Source organism: Megalops cyprinoides, chromosome 10, assembly GCF_013368585.1.
Source record: "Megalops cyprinoides isolate fMegCyp1 chromosome 10, fMegCyp1.pri, whole genome shotgun sequence".
In the NCBI taxonomy this organism is placed as follows: domain Eukaryota; kingdom Metazoa; phylum Chordata; class Actinopteri; order Elopiformes; family Megalopidae; genus Megalops; species Megalops cyprinoides.
Genome location: NC_050592.1, coordinates 7132670 through 7150659, shown reverse-complemented (window position 1 = coordinate 7150659; position 17990 = coordinate 7132670). Strand labels below are relative to the sequence as shown.

Here is a 17990-nt window from a genome sequence, read left to right as displayed (position 1 = left end):
AAATACATGAATTGTCATAAGAGAAGACCACACTGGCAAATGGTTTAGGCATCTAGATCAAAAAATTCAAAAAAATCTTTGCATTAAAACATTTCCTGATTTTGAAAACTATATTCTTTTCTGTACTTACACTGGCTAAAATTAATTTTAACGTTGATTTGTAAGAAAAAATATCAACATTCTTAATTTTCAGAATCCTTTACTGCAGACTAACGTGGGAGACTTACGGAACTCATCAAATGAACAGCTTGTTAGACAAATGTGACAGGGAGCAGAGGCAGGAACTTAAGAATGGGTGTGGGGTTGGAAATGTACTTCAAGGGTCTAAGAACTGTCTCTGCTGCTTTTAGACCACAAACCACAACACACTGATACTTTTATTCACAACATACCCGAGACTGAAAACTGATTAAGATGCTCTATGAACTTTGGCATTACCTTTACTGATGATGTTCAAGTTTCTCTCTTAATAACATAACTTAATAACATGATTTAAAACACAATGTTGCAGTAAGTGCAATTTTAAACATAAGAGTCAGCAGTACAAACAGTGGAGTGATCTTAAAAATTAACGGCCAGCCATAATCGCAGGAAAAGAGGGACAGTAATTTGCTCATGCCAGTGACCTTTGACTGCATGAACGGAACAGAATACACGCATCACTGAATATCTGTTCAAATGCAGTAAACGCACTGAATGCTGGCTAGCAGAGGATGACTGTAAGCCAAAATCAATTATCATTTCCTCTGAAACACACTTTATTTTTTGAGAATTACAGTCTCACTTCATGTCAACATGTGAATTACAAAACAAGGAAAAATACACAAGAGCATCCTATTTTAACAGGGCCTTATGTTTCACATCAGGTAGCTTAGTACATCTCGACTCCTTTCCATCTTTGATTCAAGAAAACAAAACATGACATCTTCAGATTTATTGTGTGCTTAACAAAACCACAGCTACTTAATGCAGGACTATGATAATTTATTAACAAATCAAAAAAAAAAAAAAAAAACTAGAGCACCAATTTCATATTAATCAAACAGCTAAATCATCTTAAAACATTAGTATTTATATTTGCAGCTAACTTTCTGCAGGGCACTTTTACACCAAACAAACATTAAACTACAGCGAGAATTGTTACATTTCTTTTAGTAGTTGAGTTTACGCATACATCCAGTTCTAAAGGGAGCCTGAGAGAAGAGCAATATAGAAGATATTTTTCTATGACCTGAAGAGTGTATTTAAGAAGAACTGTCCCATTTCACATCTTAATTGGAATTCCATCATGACAAGTATGCAAACTACTCCATTACTAACTGGAGTCCATTTAACAGGTCCATTCCCAGTATTTCAAAATGTCTCTTGATACACTTTTGCAAGATAAAATATGAGAATATGTGAAGACAGGGAGGACACCATTTGGCCCACACTGTATTTAGGGTTTAATAAGAACTAAGGCTCAAGCGAAAACACATTACAAGTGGGAAGTCTAATGTTCAGGCATCTCAAATTTACAACGGTAAATGCCAAGACCATGCCCTCACAGTATTTCTCCAGAACAGGTTTTTTTTCTGCCAAGTGCTAGTGCTGAGTCACACAACTCAGTATTCTCCACGAGCATGCTCAATATAGTGCTGGTGCAGTTCCATCTCATTGCTAAAAGGGAGTCCACATTCAATGCATGTTAGGCCATCGATGCCTTTTGGTGGAGCTACCAAGGCTGGGTCCTTTCCACTCTCGTTCTGCTCTCTGTCATCACTCATACATTCCTGGTGATGATCGATGAGCTCGTGGATCTGACTGAAGGTCCGTGGACACAGAGAGCAGTGGAAGCGTTCATTACTACCGTGCAGTGTCTGATGCTCCTGTAAGGCAAGGAATGTCTGAAATGCCTCTCCACAGTGTGGGCACTTGTGACATGGTGGTGAATGAGTAGCGGCAGTGGGTACTGAGGGGGGCTTAAATGGAGCCGGAATTATGTCTAGATGATTCTGGGTAACATGACCCACAGAGTTAGAAACAGCCCCAGCGGGTGAGGAGTATGTGCTCAGTCTGTATCGTAGATCCGCTGGCAAACGTCGCCGTACCTCATCATGCCAAACAAGGTGCTGCTGCAGCTGTGTCTCGCTCCAGTAACCACGGCAGCAGAGCGCACAGCAATACGGCCTGCTTTTGGCTATGTCCTTATGGGCCTCTAGTCTGTCAATGCTGGGAAAATCTTTGCCGCACTTATGACACTTAAAGAGGAATTTTCTAGTATGCTCTGAAGTTCTATACGGTAGTAGATCATCCTCCTCCACTGTCTTTGGACCTTTAAATTTCCTCTTTGACACTACACAGATCTTCCTGTGATTATAGAGTGCCCCCTGAGAACTATATCGCTTCTCACACCCAGTGCATGTAAAGGGTTTCAGCAATGGCTTCAAGGAACCCGCAGTCTTTTGAGTCTTGCGGTGTGCCTGCCATCTGTGTGCCCGCAGACCTCTAACCTTGAAGAAGCGTTTACCACAGTCAGGGCAACCATGAGGCTTGAGTTTATGTTTCTTTGAAGTTATGGCAGTAGGCTTCTCAGAGTCAGGCTGGCCAGGTTGGTCAGATTCTTCACTGGAATGAACCTTGTGACGATGTTTCAACAGATCCCGCTCTGAAGAGAAGCTCAGGCTGCACTGCACACAGTCAGACGCTTTGGCATGGTGACTCTGATAATGTGCAGCTAAGAAGGAGGCACGAGAGAAAGTCTTGTCACATTTTGGACAAGACAGCTTGCTTGTTGACGGTTTGCCATCTACCACCTGAGTGGAATCAGGTGTAAATTCTGACTGTGTCTCAGCTTCAGCTGATGGGTGATGCATTTGGTGTCGTCGAAGGACGCAAAAGTAGAAGAATCCTTTTCCACATTGGTTGCAGCGGAAGGGCCCCTCATTCACAGTCCTGTCCCTCCTGGAGGTAGGCTTATCAGTTGATAAACTGCTTGCAAACTTTTTGTCTGTGTGCCACCGTCTGTGTGTACCAAGAGCCGAATTAGTACCAAAAGTCCTTCCACACTCTGGACAAATGTATGGGCCTTTATTTTCACTGCCTTCCTCTTTACTCTTGGGCTCCTGAACTTCAGGCACTGGAGGTTTGGAGTCAGCTGTAGCAGTCTGTTCCTTAAGATGAATTCTCTTATGGAAATTCAGAGCTCCAACAACTGAAAAGCTCCTCCCACACTCATTGCACTGGTATTTCCCACAATTGACAGACTTGACTGCAGTATGAGGCAAAGACATCAGTGAGGATGTGACCTCACTCTCTGCAAACACACTAGCCTGCCCTTGGCTGGGGAACTGCGAAAGGTCCCCATAACCTCTTTGCTCTTTGCCATCCAAGTTGCCCTCGTTCACTTCACTCTGGTTGCAAACATGTTTTTCACTCAGGTGACCCTGTAATTCTGTTTCACTGGAGAAATGTGCAGGACAGTGTGAACACTGAAATACATCTGCCTTAGACGGGGATTCAGACAAAGGTGAAAATGGGTAGCCTGTCTCAAAGCCATGGCACCTCATATGGAACTGGAGGGCCATAGCACGGGAGAATCTTTTTCCGCAATCTGGGCAACCGTAAGTATTTTTCTCTAGTTGTTCCACCTGATGCTGGAAAGACTTGACTGGGGGTGGGCTGCCTTGAGAGTTGTGTACTTGCTGATGCTTAAGGAAACAGGCAAGCAAGCGGTATGACTTGCCACACTCCAAGCATATGTGGTTGTCTTTCGGCACGTAGCGATGCTGCTTCATGTGACATGCCAGAATCCCCCTGTGCCGGAATCTTCTCCTACAAATGGGGCAGATGCCCTTCTTAGTAAGGGAACGAGTACGTCCATTGACAGTGCCATGGGTTTCAGGAAGGTCACTCTTCTCCTTGACCTCGCCGCAGTGCTGCTGCTTATGCTGAGAAAATGCTCCTGATGACCAAAAACCTTTCCCACACTTCTCACAGTGGTAAACCTTTGGGCCAAGAAGAGTCTTTCTTGGGTTGAATGTTTCCTTTTTTGTGCTAGCTGTTACATCTTGACTGTACCCACGAGAATGGCAGGCTTTGTGGTGGTTGTAAAGAGCCCCATGACTGGAATAAGATTTGTCACACAGTGGGCAGTTATGAGGTCTTTCTTTCTTTTTGTGGTGCTGCTGGTGAGACTGCAAAGCAGACGCTCTGGAAAACCGCATGCCACACTCTTCACATTTGAAGGAGTTCTTCTGTAACCCTGCCAGTTGGTACAGCAGAGATTTGTAGGGCTTTCGATCTTCATGCTTCCGCAGGTGGTGGTGGTGTGCGGAGAGTGTGCTACTCTCCTTACCACATTCTGAACATGTGAAAACACGCCTTTTCAAACAGTTCTCAGTGGGAACATTTCTGTCCCGGACTTTGTTACTTGCAGCTCGCCCCATAGGTCCTCTATGCCACAACCTGTGACACCGTACGGCATTAGCACTGATGAACTTTCGGTCACACTCAGGACACTGAAAACTCTTATTCCACTTCCACTTCTTTTGCTGTGGAATTTTTTCCCTGTCAACAACTTTTTGCCCAAAGTTAACTTCTATATCAACCTCTGCTTTTGATTTTACTCGATGGGGTGACTCCCCAGATGGGGTCAGAGGGGCGCTCTTTTCCTTATTTTCTTCCCTTTCTGAGTTACTCACTTCTGTAGTTCCAGTGCTTGATTCCTGCAGTGGCTCATTTTCTTCTGTTAGGGAGTCTTCTGATCCACTCATACTTACAACCTCCACAAGGAAATCGACATTTTCATTCTCGTCCACCACTGCGGTATCATTAGTTTCGCTGCAGTGCAGGTCTTCCTGATTCTCATTAGCCTGGGGAGTGTCCTGGGAATAAACCAAGGTCCCAATAGCATAGCGTTCAGGCTTTGCCTTGTCACACAAGTACAGCTTCTGTGATGGAAGTGCAGAGGCTGGAGTGGGGGTTGGCTTCTGGGATACTGTCTCAACAACATCGCCAAAAGGATTAGCGTGACAAAGCTGATGAGACTGGAGTGCTGTGGCTCTGGAGAAACGCCGTCCACAGTCTTGACACTCAAAGGCCTTCTTCTGGAGCTGGCACACCTGATGTAGGAAGGACTTTGCCGCAGTCTCTCCACTGTGCACTATCCGCTGGTGCTTGTGATACAACGTGAGTGAAAAGAGGACCTTGCCACATTCCTCACATGATAAGGACTGTCCACTGCTGCTCATCTGGGCCCGTCTGGTGTGCCAGCGCTGATGGACCGCGAGCGCAGTGATGCTGTGAAAGCTCTTCTCGCACTCGGGACATTTAAATGACCTCTTTGCATCTTCCTTTGGCTTCCCTGAACACTTGGTTTGAGAGCTGCATCTCTGGTGCGTGCTCAGGCCAGACAAGGTGCGGAATGCCCGCCCACATTCAGAACACTCATAAAGCGGTTTGTGGGTCTTGTCCTCCCTGACAGCAGAGTCTCCATTTTCCGCTGGATGATCCTGTGTGGAGACTGGCTTCTCCATGCCACTGCTGCAGGATTTAACCAGTTTGACCTCATGGCAGAGTCGGTGGGCATCTAGGGCCGAAGCGCGAGAGTAACAGCGGCCGCAGGTGGGGCACTGAAACGACTTCTTTTTGAGGTGAGCGAGCTCATGAAAAACGGACTTGGAGGCCTGCTTGTGTGAGCGCTGATGGTTGAGGCAGAGGCCCACAGAGGAAAAGGTTTTACCACAGTCTTCACATTCAAAAATGCGTTGCTTGGGTACCCCCACTGGAGCCCCTTGCTCCCGTTTGAGAGCTTCATTACGGTGCTTGAGTTGGTGAGTGAAAAAACCCCTTGAACTGGAGAATTTACGCCCACAAAGTGCACAGCATAAGGTTCGACGGCCCCCATCTTCAGAGACCAGCAGGTCATCCCATTGCGAGTCTGAGTCCAGGCAGACTATAGGGCCGTCATGGACATGCTCACGTTGATGCTCCAGGTAGGCCTCCTCCTGACCAAAGGCTTCACCGCAATCCACACAGCGGAAAAGCCAATCCCCTAAAAATAGAAAGGGGAAAATGGGAGGTCAGGGCGACTCCTGTTCTCAAAAAAAGAAAAAAAAAACAGTAACAGAAAGCCATAAATAAATATCAAAAAATGACACATTCAAGCCCCACTAAAACAAAGCAACATTCACCTTTAATAAGGAGTACAACTTATTTTTTGATGGTACAGAATTTTAAAAAAAAGAAAGGAAAAAAAAACATGAAAAAATTAAATAAAAACAAACTTAACACTCATATTCAATTAGATAAATGTCAGTCAAATATGACTGACGTGTGTGCTCACGTGCTACTCTGAGTTTACAAGTCGGCTGCTGTTGAAAAATTTACTCAGTCATAGCCCATTCGTTATAACATGCCTTTTTACATTTTTACCTTAAGTCATTCATTTTTTCCATTTTCAAAAATCCAATTCAGCATGTAGTTGTGACATATCACTCAGTGAGGAATATATAGCATATCCAATAAAACAGAGCACACAGTAACCAAGCTGGCAAAAGAAATGGAAGGCCATTCTGAAGTACTGCCGTAGACAGGTAACATATGGTTATCCAGTAGACTACGTATTAGACCTGACAAACACATCAGATACATCATCATACAATTGATTAAACATATTGTCAGCTAATATTTGATTCATTCTGTGTGCCATCCTAATGTAAACTGCTGTGCTGCAAGTTTTCAAGTAAAGGAAAAAAATATGACAATGGATAATTTTTCATATGTACACAGTAGGCTCATATTTCATTTCAATAAAAACAGTGAAAGAATTGCACATTCAATTCAATTTTGTAATAACGACAAGACCAATAAAGTCAGCCAACATTACAGTAACCTGTAGACAGTCAAAACAGCAGTGTTTGAAGTGGTTTCCAGATACAAGGAATTCAGGTAGGGATAAGCATGTATTTTAAAATGTATACCCGCAGTTTAGGAATGGCTGACAACCTTAAGTTCTCTGGTAAATTAATATCGCGACCTTTAACAATTCATCGTGTTCTTGGTTGAAGACTTTGTTCTTCTCTCTGTATGTGTGCATTAGCACGTCAAACACCTCACACTTCCCATGTACAAAGGAGACGGCATGAACATACATGAATAAAACATTGTAAATGTCATTAGGAATATGCTAAGCAATAAGTCAACTAAATACAAACAGCTTTGTGAAGGAGAGCCTTCACCTCTTCCCCACAAACTGTTAATTGTTTGTCAAATTGTTAACCTAAATGTTTGTTAAAGGTACATTGCCTGTCAAGTTTCAGCCTTGTCAATAATTGGGCTCGTTTCACATCAAATGCATCTCAACAGGTTAATCGTTCAGTTGTTATTTATTATCGTCTATTTGTGTGTGTGTTTGGTGGGGCAGGTGTCTAATTGAACAAAATCAGCCACTGGTTAATGGGCCACACCTGCCTAATCAGGGGCTCATTAAATACAGGTGTGAGGCTGCTGCTAGGGCAGACTCTTTGACACTGAATTGGTTTGGTTATGGACTCAAGATGGTCACAGACTGCACAACCTGTAGGACTGACTTAAGGTATATGCATAATATTGTATTATAGTGACTAAATTTTTTTCAGTTCAGTTTCAGTTATTTTCTGTACACCAAATTTAGAGCACTTGGAATTAGTGGTATAGGGTGATTCACTCTGCATCTATATTTCAAATTCACAGTACCACATTGACCTAACACTAACACACAATATGCCATGCATATATGGATTTATAGCTTTAAATGAAGTGTATCCCAGAATGCATTTAAGTATCACCTTCAGTTGTCAGTTTCTTTGTCAGTTTGGAAAAAAAAGAGAATGGCAACTGTGTAGAGCACAATGATCGATAGTCAACTGACAGCAATGGGATCCAGTTACAAAACATGGTGTTACATTGTCACTTAACAGATGCTCTAGCCCAGAGCAACTTACATAGGTTACAATTTCATCCATTTGTGCAGCTAGATATTTACAGAGGTAAGTGTAGGAGCGCAAGGTACTTAACTGAACAGCAACCTTTTGGTTACTAAGCCCCCTTCCTACCAAGTCCCTACAGTGCTGCCACTATTACAGTGGATATTTGGCAGTATTCACAGACATTTATATTTTAACCAGCCTTATGCAGAAATTCCTGAAAACCAATTTAGACAAACACTTTTGAGCATGGGTGGTAGGCCCACTGACATGCATAAATCAAATTTCACATGCACCCAAAATATGTACAATGTACAGACCTGGAATTTATACGGCCGATACTCTGCAGGTCCTTAAATTATGGGTTGATTTTTCTGATCCGAATGTTGTATATATCAAAAGTAATCAGCCAACATTCAACAGATCATGCAGGGTATGTGAGTAGATATCCATTTTCTTTGGGATTTCCGGATTCCAGATATTCCTTAACTTTAAACAACTTTATTTCTGACATATGTGTTACTCGTTATCAGTGGACTACGGGTCGCGAGACAAGTGACCTTTAACTGGAGTCCCGGGTCCCAAAAGGTTTGCGTATCACTGCCTAAATCACAAATTTTTCATCTCGTTTTGCAAGCAGTCGCACGCATCCTCTACTAAGCATCCATACTACGGCTTGATATGACAGACATTTACGACGCGTTTCTGAGCTGTCTATTATTCAGAACAGTCTTGTTCCGAATTATCTATAAGCATGCCCCGTCAATGAGCAGAAAGTCTCCATTCTTTCAGCATGAAAACAATCTGCATAAAAGCTAACTTTGTTCTTTATACGAGTAACAACCGCATATAGCTTCCGTCAATATTCAATGAATTTTGCGAGTCCAGTCGCGTTTGTTAAGACGAAGCGATCACATCAAAACATAGCAGTCCACTCAAATCCTACAGACTGGGCGCCCTTCGCAACTCTCGCGAGACCAACAATAAAACCTCGATGGCACGCTAGGTATCTGCACATTCTCGCTGCTTGCGGTGTCCTTTGATTAAAATAGGCAATGCCCAACATCAAGCCCAATTGCATTTGTATATCAGTTTGAGAAATAATGTAAGAACGCAGTTGCTTTTAAGTTTGAGATGTATGCCTCTTATTATTGTCGTTAACAAAGTGAGCTAGCTCGCTGGCTAGCTCAGTAACAAACTAGCAAACGAGCCAAGTAAACAACCTGGCTACATCTGCCACGAAAGGGTTTAGTCTTGGCGACTTCATATTGTGATTTTAAATACTTGGCTAACAAATGTTTGTTAAAGCAATTGCTGAAACCCCTTCAACGCTTCGACAGCTAACTACGTGGTTAGCTGATCAGTGAGCTACACGATTCTCTACGCATATGCTTTACTTAGCCGTCTATACAATGCATTTCAACGTTAGCTAGCGTACGATAAAATAACCTACCGTCGGCGCTTTCGTTGTCTCTTTCAGATTCGTTGTTTTCGGTACTTTCTTCCAAACTCTCGCCGACGCTGCCTAACTTTATCTGGATGTATTCGTCGTCCTCGATGCGCTCCTCTTTGATTGTTATGGCTGGGGCTGCGTCCATCGCTGAAGCTTCAGGGTGATGTCTCGGTGGTGTTTGCTCAGTGTTGCTATGGTCCTCGTTCCAGCCGGACTCTTCCACTTTAATCTTTTTGGCGTGAGTCACTGCCGGTGCAACAACGCGCTTGGTGCCCGCCTGATTATTTTCAGAGGATAATCCTTCATCATTGCTCTCCTCGCGGCCTCCTCTTGCTATGTAAACGGCAGCCATGATGGCTCACCCTGTTTTTGCACGCAAAACTCTACGTCTCTCTACAATGCACACATACGAGTGTCTTGCAGAGGTAACAGTGAAAGCGCGGCTGTGCAGCTCCAGGAAATTACGCAGCAGCGCTGACAACTTCCTTTGAAGCGAAGCTGTGCGAGTAAAGACGTTTCAGCAGCAGGGGTTATTTTTTAAGAAAAAAGTGCAAAAACTTGTTGGTTCTTTCTTTTAAGTTACATTATAGCAGAAAAAACGTCGCTAGATACGGATCTACTAGTTAAGAATGAGCTATAGGTCTATTAAAGCTAACCTTGTTTCAGGAAAATTTTCTAGAAATAATACGCTTGGGCTATTATAAAATTTTGAAAACTTCATTTCAGCATTCAACTTTGATTATGTCACCTTGGTGGACAAAATGAAATGTGTCACACAAACGGCAACCCCCTACCACTACCAAATAGATTAGCTGATTTAAAATAACATCGATGTTCATTCAGCTGTCTTGCATGGTTACACTGCTATAGCCAAGCAGAATAACCCAATTATGATCTGTTACTCTTGTGTATTTGCAAGGTTGTTATATTTACGCTTTTTCTTCATTTGTGGAGTTCAGATTCCTTTGGCTAGTGGCCTGTCTGTATACGCAGTTCGATGACGCCCTATTAGTGGCGCGATATTAGTCATTGAGCCACAGAACAATAGGGGTGACCGCAAGTACTTAAAAGCAAAATTCAGTGGAATAAATACCATATAGCCTAATGAATTCAACTGTATACAGTGGAATATACTTGGTCGCTGCCTATATACGATTTATTGACCTATTCCCCATGAATGCAAGTAAATTCGGCAATATAATGCAATAGGGGACATCGAAAAGGTACAGGATCAACTCGAAGTTCATTCGCCTTATTTTTGTTTGCGTGGTCTCGCTTGGATGCATTGCTGTTTCACAAAACAGCACACACAGCAAGCGGGTTAAATTTTGACTACTGTCTGTACTATTTCCTTCCACTTCTTCCCCAACTGGTTTTCTGTCTAATATTTCGTGGAAATACTCAATATGATTAGGTAAAAACAAATAGCGCAACTTTATTTAACAAGTCACAAAAAATGACCACAATTATATTATCTACGTCATTTTTTCGGTCAAATTACACACCCAGCAACTGTATGAAGATCAATATATGTCTTGCCTTTGACCTGCAGGCGTCATGTTATATTTCCATAATAAATTAAACATTTTCGAAAATTAACAAAATAGATACTCTTGACAAGTATGCCCTCATTTAAACTGTATCCTCATAATACTGAAATACAAATGTTCCAGTCGCATGAGCGTTTTTGTTCAAGATGGCGATCTAGAGTTCTCTCTCTGACGATACAATGACCGTTTACACCCACAAGTCCGTAAACAACACAAATTTTGCGATAACTACCAATAGAACTGTATAGAGTTATGGTTTTTGTGAAATAATCTACCATTGGGTTTAATCTGTTGAATTTATTCCCCCCGACCTTAATCCCATGTTGATTTGCCAACATTATTATGCTATTGCACAGACAATCCATCGTATATTTAAGATACAGGTAACTTAATTGAAACTTCTTTTATATTAGCCTAATAATTTTGATTGGAGCGACTATTATTAATGTCACAGTTCAAGCGTTAATAAATTGTCATCCATATCGTCATCTACATTAACAATTTAACCATAAATAAGTAGACATGCAACCTACATGTACACGGGAGAAAAGCACTTCCTGAGACATAAAATAAATGAGATACATTATACAATTATGTAATGGTTGAAATGACATTAACATGTACATTCGCAATATTATTTTTATTTGTACGACAATGTCTCGGAAGAACAATGCCCCACCCTCCGTCTTTACCAATTTATTCTTTGGCACAGAGATGGATTTGTTTTGCTCGAACTAAAATTACATTGTATACAATACAGTAACATTTAGCCGTGGCTTTATTGTCTGGCTTTAGGCGGATTTCATTTTTAGATAATCACATATTTTATCCAACGATTAATGCACATTGTTACATCTCTGTCACTGAAAAACCTCTATAAAAACACTCCACCAGGGCTGAACTCAGCCCGATTCATATTAATGTAGGTAACGCCTAACGCATGCATTATCAGGTAATCCATCCATTTTCGAACCAAAAAATAATAATAATAAAAATAAAAACAATGCCACCGCTGTCATGAGCATTACATAACTACCTCCCCAAGATTACTGTATAACCTTTGAGGAATTCGCCAACAGGGACTACGAAGAGATCGCGCTTCCATTTGCATAAAGATATTTAAGATATTTAAGTTCAAAATGATGCACAAACATAGAAAAAAAAATTCGGACCGAGAAATAAATGACTTGAATGTAGTGTTTGTTTGAGAATCTAAATTCACAAATGTTATAAGTGTTGTTCTTTGTCACAAAAGCACAATCACCTTGCACACTGCAGCCCTCACATGGGAACTGAAGACCATTTACACACATGCCTATATCGTCATATCAATGCAGTTAATTTTGTGTCTGAGATAATAAAATAAAAATTGTACAAACTACAAACACGGAAATCTTTGTAGAACATCTATTTTATTAAATGTGATGACGTAGCTGCTTATATAGCCACGTTTGTATTCAAGATGGCGCCCAGCCTTTCTGTTCAAGTGTTGAAACTACCTGTCCAGTAAATGCAAGTAAACAAGAAGAAATAATTTGTATGTGAAAATAAAATCCTGTAGCTATTTAGATGATTTTACAAACTGCAAAAGCTATAGTCCCTGAGAGAAGCCTATCCAAACCAAAAGGAATTAACCAAAATGGTCGTCACGAACAAATTGCATAGCGCCCTAACTTTATACCACAGCCTTTAAATGTATTGTTACCTAAAATGTTACGAACGAAAATCAAGAGGTTTCCCTACAGGAATAAAAATACGCAATCTACATATCACTGTAGGTTTTACTTTACTAACGTTGTGTTTATGTAAAATTGTCGATATACAAAAACTGACACGAATGATAATTAACATCTAAATGGTTCAACAAAGTATTTTAAACATTATAGAGCAATTTTTGCAACCTAGACACTCAGTGGAAGACAGTAGAATATACAGGAGCAAATAATGTAATGACAATGAAAAAAAAAACAATGTCGGCCTATCCTTAAAGCATAAACATTTTCAAGCCTATAACAAGCATATGGTAATATTGTCAATTAAATGAAACGTAAAATCATGTGTTCCACACAGCATATAACAGCCAATGTATTTACACAATGGAGAGGATTGGTAACACATGATTAAATTACTGAAAGCTTAATGTGAGCACAGCAACTGTAACTGTAGTCCTCTGGCATGGCAATAGCACATATTAAATGTAACTATGGTCTAACACCTGTATAAACACATAAGCAGTACAAATGAAGTAAACCGTCTGTGATATACAGATGGTCTCACTGCCGTGAGGATTAAGTTGGCAATTATTATAGCTGTGGGTGACCTTGCGCTAGTAAGGAATTATGCATCAAATTCACAGCTATATATTAGGTAAGCATAATTCATTGCAATTGACCCTAAAAGTCTCCTAGTTAAATTAGTTACATATGTAGAATGATTTACAGAGCCTATAATTTATATGGCTACAATCTATATGCAACTGGATATTTCCTGAGGCAGTTCAGGTTACACAGGTCACCCAAGGGTACAACAGCAGTGCTCCACCAGGGAACTGAACCAGCAACCTTTGGATTACTGGAACTACTTCTTACTGCTTCTGCCAAGATGAAAATTTTCATTAAGCTAGTGTACGATGCTCAGACTGTACACTCTCTTAAAGGCATAGATCTGTTTAGATTCTTTAAAGCTACAATAACTGGTTTTGGGGGCACCCATGGCAAGTAAGAATATTTTAGTCAGAATGTTCACTGCCAGGTTTTACAACTTGATTTTGACAAGAATAGCCAACAGCCAGCAAAAAATTACCACATAATGCTCCAGCAGCTTTTCCAGCAGAACCCCACCAACAGAAGCACAAATGAGCTGTGAACAGGAGAAAAAAAAATCAAAATTGCGTGAAGACAGAAGCAGCTGACAAAAATGGAGGTTGAACAGAAGTGGAAAATAAGGAACTGATTGAGCTGTGATGAAGGCATGAGTGTTTATTTGATCCTTCTGCAGAGACACATGACAACAACCAATGTAACCACAGTGGGAAGAAACAGCTGGTTGTCTTGAAGAAACACAAATTTGTATGCCCTGGCCTGGGGTTATGTTATTTACCCGTGAGCAAACTAACAACAAAATGGCAAGTTTGATAACACATCATGTGTACGCCCTGTGGAGTTGACCATCAGGCAGGAGCCAACTTGTATAGGGCAACAGGGTCCTTGCTGTGCACTCATCACTTTGAGAAACAGTGATGGCTGTTCTAAGCTTTGGGTAAATGTGGCTTAAGTGAACATCAGCTCTACTATCTATAACTCAAAAATGCTCATTCAACTTGAATGGATACATTTATATTCTGTTGTGCCGGAAGCCACTCTGGATAAGAGCATCTGCTAAATGAATGTAATGTAAACTGAAACAAGACAACAGTGAATCAATAACAAAAACCCTCTGAAAATTTAAGAGTATTGACACTTCATCAATATTTCACTCCCATTTTTTAGTCTTCTTCTAAATTATTTTTGTGCACATACACATAGGAAACTGTCTTCAGGATTGATTAAGATATGGAAAAATAAATACACAAGACAAGCAAAGTACTAATTATTTAGGTTGATATGGTGATTAAGGGCTTTACCAGAAAGAATACAAGTGGGGACATGTGCCTGGAACTGTTGTCCTGACAACTTGTCATTTGCAATAATAATTCAGCAACCAACACAAAACTGAGAAAAAGAAAAAGTGAGCTAACATCCTTACCATATTATTTATAGTCAAGGTAAGAAAAAGTTTAATAAATTGTTCATGTTTCATCAGAGTATCTCTTTAATGAACAGTCTTTGTACAGGACAGTGAGGCACTTGCATGGTACTACTGCCATGAAGTAAATAACCTGCTTTGTAGTTCTCATAGCCATATACAAAAGTAAACTGTTAAAAGTTACAGCTTTACAAGTAGAACCCTCATAAAATATATTTTGTCTTTAAAACCGCAAAATAAATTGACAATATGTGCAAGACAAATTTAGCAGGGTTGTAATATCACATAGTCATATGGACATACAGACACTAGAGTTTTTTTTTCTTTCTGAGAAGGCACTCAGCTCTATGTGATTTCTCTACCTGAATTTTCAAGTCTTGTTTGGCCTGTGTTTGAGAGGCTCCAGCTGGTGAGGCTGACTCTCAGTGTTGGGGGACTGCGTGGTCAGGCTCTGCGTTTACATTTCCCTGTTCCTTAACGTCCACACATGGCTGAGCTGCCTCACTGTCCTGACACGCAACCATTTTCTGACTGCACAGGATACAAAGAAAACTCAATCAAAAAGACTCAGTCAAACAAGCCACACACACATTTGACTCTAACTAGAAAAAAAGAAAACCTCTCCAAACCTCTTTTTGCCCTTACATTTCTTACAGAAGCTACATTATTATATAGCTAATTAAGCAGAAAACACACATGTATGGACATTAGAATATATTTTTATTATCATTATTTTGCCTTTTTAAATTTAGTTTTAGCCAAAGTATGTTTAGCTTTGAAAAACACTATTTGACTGTACTGTAAATGTAGATTATGTACTATTATGTAACAAAACATACAGAAAAACAGAACTGCCTGGCTGCCCCTAACCTACCTCTCACCCACACATTCTGTGACCCTTTCCTGATCCTCCTCTGACTCCAACATGGTGATGGGAGTGCTGGTGCCTCAAGACATTACCAGACTGGTTGAAGGTCTGTCCACAGTCAGGGCAGTTGTGTGGGCGGCTCCCTGATTGTATCACCATGTGCTTTTTCTGATTGGACCGGCAGCAGATGTTGCGTCCACACTGCAGCCACGGAACACTGAACCCTGTCACCCCTGGCAGTCTCCTATATGCATTCATATCTGGTCTTTGCAGCTCCACGCCGGCCACCTGCTTTGGGTGTTGGGTCTCTAGCTGTCAAAGTAAGCCAGCTGACAGTCAGTCCACACATGGAGCAGATGAAGCTTTGTGCCAGAGGTTCAAACTGATTCATAACATCTTCATCTTTTTCTCCAGCCTTTTTCTATTTTACATTTACATTTACATTTATTTATTTAGCAGACGCTTTTACCCAAAGCGACTTACAAAAGTGCATACAGCAAGTATAGCGACAGTACGGGGACAGGATGTGTACAGTTCCACAATGAGACAGTTCTCAGCTGAGAGCAAGGTCTGTTTGAGGACTCAGTACTATTAGATTTGTACAAGTTTGTACAAGTTGTACAAGTACAAATTTGTACAATTTTCTCCCAAATCTGCCATGCCTTCTTCCTGCACCTCTCCTTTTCCTCTCCTTCATCTCTCTCTGTCTCTCCGTCCGTATGTGCCTCCACTGCTGCTCCACAGGAGTGATCCTCCTCATCCATCTGCCCATTCCAGAAGGCCTTTTTTCCCCCCAAAGTTTTCCTGCTCCTCCTCTATTTCTCCCGTCACCCTCATCATCCTCATTTCTTGCTTACGTGCTTACACATTTGTATTTGTAGCGCCTGGACACGAAATTAAAAACTCACCGAGCTTGCTCGACAGCCAGATGTCTCACGGCTGCTTGCTGTATATCACCCCATAAACATACGCAGCTACCGCTCTGAGCCCTCACAATCCTATGACAGCAGTGGCAATTCTGTAGATCTTTTCTCTAAACTGTATGACTCACCTTTATTTATCATATCCCCAATATCAGACAATACACATAAAATGAATATCTCTGAATCTGAATCTGTAATTTAAGATGCCATGCAATGTCAGGCATGCTCCAGAAACAACTTTCATAGAGGTGCGACCAGATACACTCTTACCCAGGTTTCAGTGATCGAACAGCCTTGCAGATCACTAGTATCTACTAATTCATGCAATTTGTGAATATTAAACTCATACAAATTAGGGTAATAACATTTATATAAAATACTTCTGATGCTACATTCCAACAAAATAAAAGCTGTGTTTTTTTCTTGTTCTGACCAATTATTTCTGGATGATATTTAAATAAATGTAGCCAAAGTGGTTCCCTTCTGGTTTTTAAGACAACCTTCAGAGCATTCAGTGAGGCTGTGACAGAGCTTTCAATGAAAATTATAGTGTATCATCTTGGTTGCTACAGATACGTTACTTTACCTGGCCCTTACCTACTATTTAAAAGCCATCAGCTTGATTGAAATGGAAGAAATCACACTGCACACTGCTACGGGAACCTTTCTCAGAACGAAAACAGCCTGTGTAACACTGTGCGGCCAGAAACACAATTTATCCAGAATAGTTATCAAAGTTAAGTAAATTGTTATAACAATAGTTATCATTGTTAAGTAAAACAACACAGGTGGCATGTCCTTATGAAGCACAACATTACCAACCTACCCACCCTAAAACTTTAAGCTGATCAAATGCCCTTTCTAAAAGGTTATATTCTTCTCTTCTGGTAATGTAACTGAGACGGTCAAGGACAGGGCAAATCAAGATTTAATGTTACAACATCAATTCCTTTGGAAAGCACCTTATATTCTTTTATGGCTGTTCAAAGGGGCACTGACTTAAAATGACCACAAGCTGGTATGAGAAGAGTGACACTGATAAACTCTCATTCAGTAGCTTTCATTTGTTTAGGGTGAAATCAAAGAAAGTCTGAAATAGCTGAAATATATATTTTTATATATATAGTGTATATATAGTGTGAGGTCCCTCATTTCTGATTAAAACTTAAATGCTATTAAAAGCTAAATATATGTTTCTTCATATTTTACAGCCAAGTACAGAATCATTTTGCTTTATTTAATTGGATTCCTGGGGAATTATCCATTGTGTGAATGTTATTTCATCTGACACTATCCTTAATCCAGACAGTCGAAAAGTGAAAGAGTGCATATAATACATTTAAAATATACTGCATATACACATATACACTTCTACACACACATTTTTAGGTTTTAAACTATTTAGGGATATTGACAGTATACACTTCTGTTCACTTTAAATATATAACAGAATTTTGTTTCTGCAGTGGGTTCCTGGAATAAAAACTGGGAAAAGATCAGTGTAGA

At 40.6% G+C, this 17990-nt stretch overlaps 1 protein-coding gene across 1 annotated transcript; it reads right to left on the bottom strand.

The window, feature by feature from the left end:
* Positions 1-1604: 1604 nt before the first annotated feature.
* Positions 1605-9804, bottom strand: si:ch211-261d7.6 (zinc finger protein 850). The gene is made up of 2 exons (XM_036538617.1): positions 9400-9804; positions 1605-6034 (listed from the first exon to the last, which is right to left on the bottom strand). The coding sequence occupies exons 1-2, from the start codon at positions 9749-9751 to the stop codon at positions 1605-1607; spliced, it is 4782 nt and encodes a 1593-aa protein (XP_036394510.1). The 5' UTR covers positions 9752-9804.
* Between the last annotated feature and the right edge of the window lie 8186 nt (positions 9805-17990).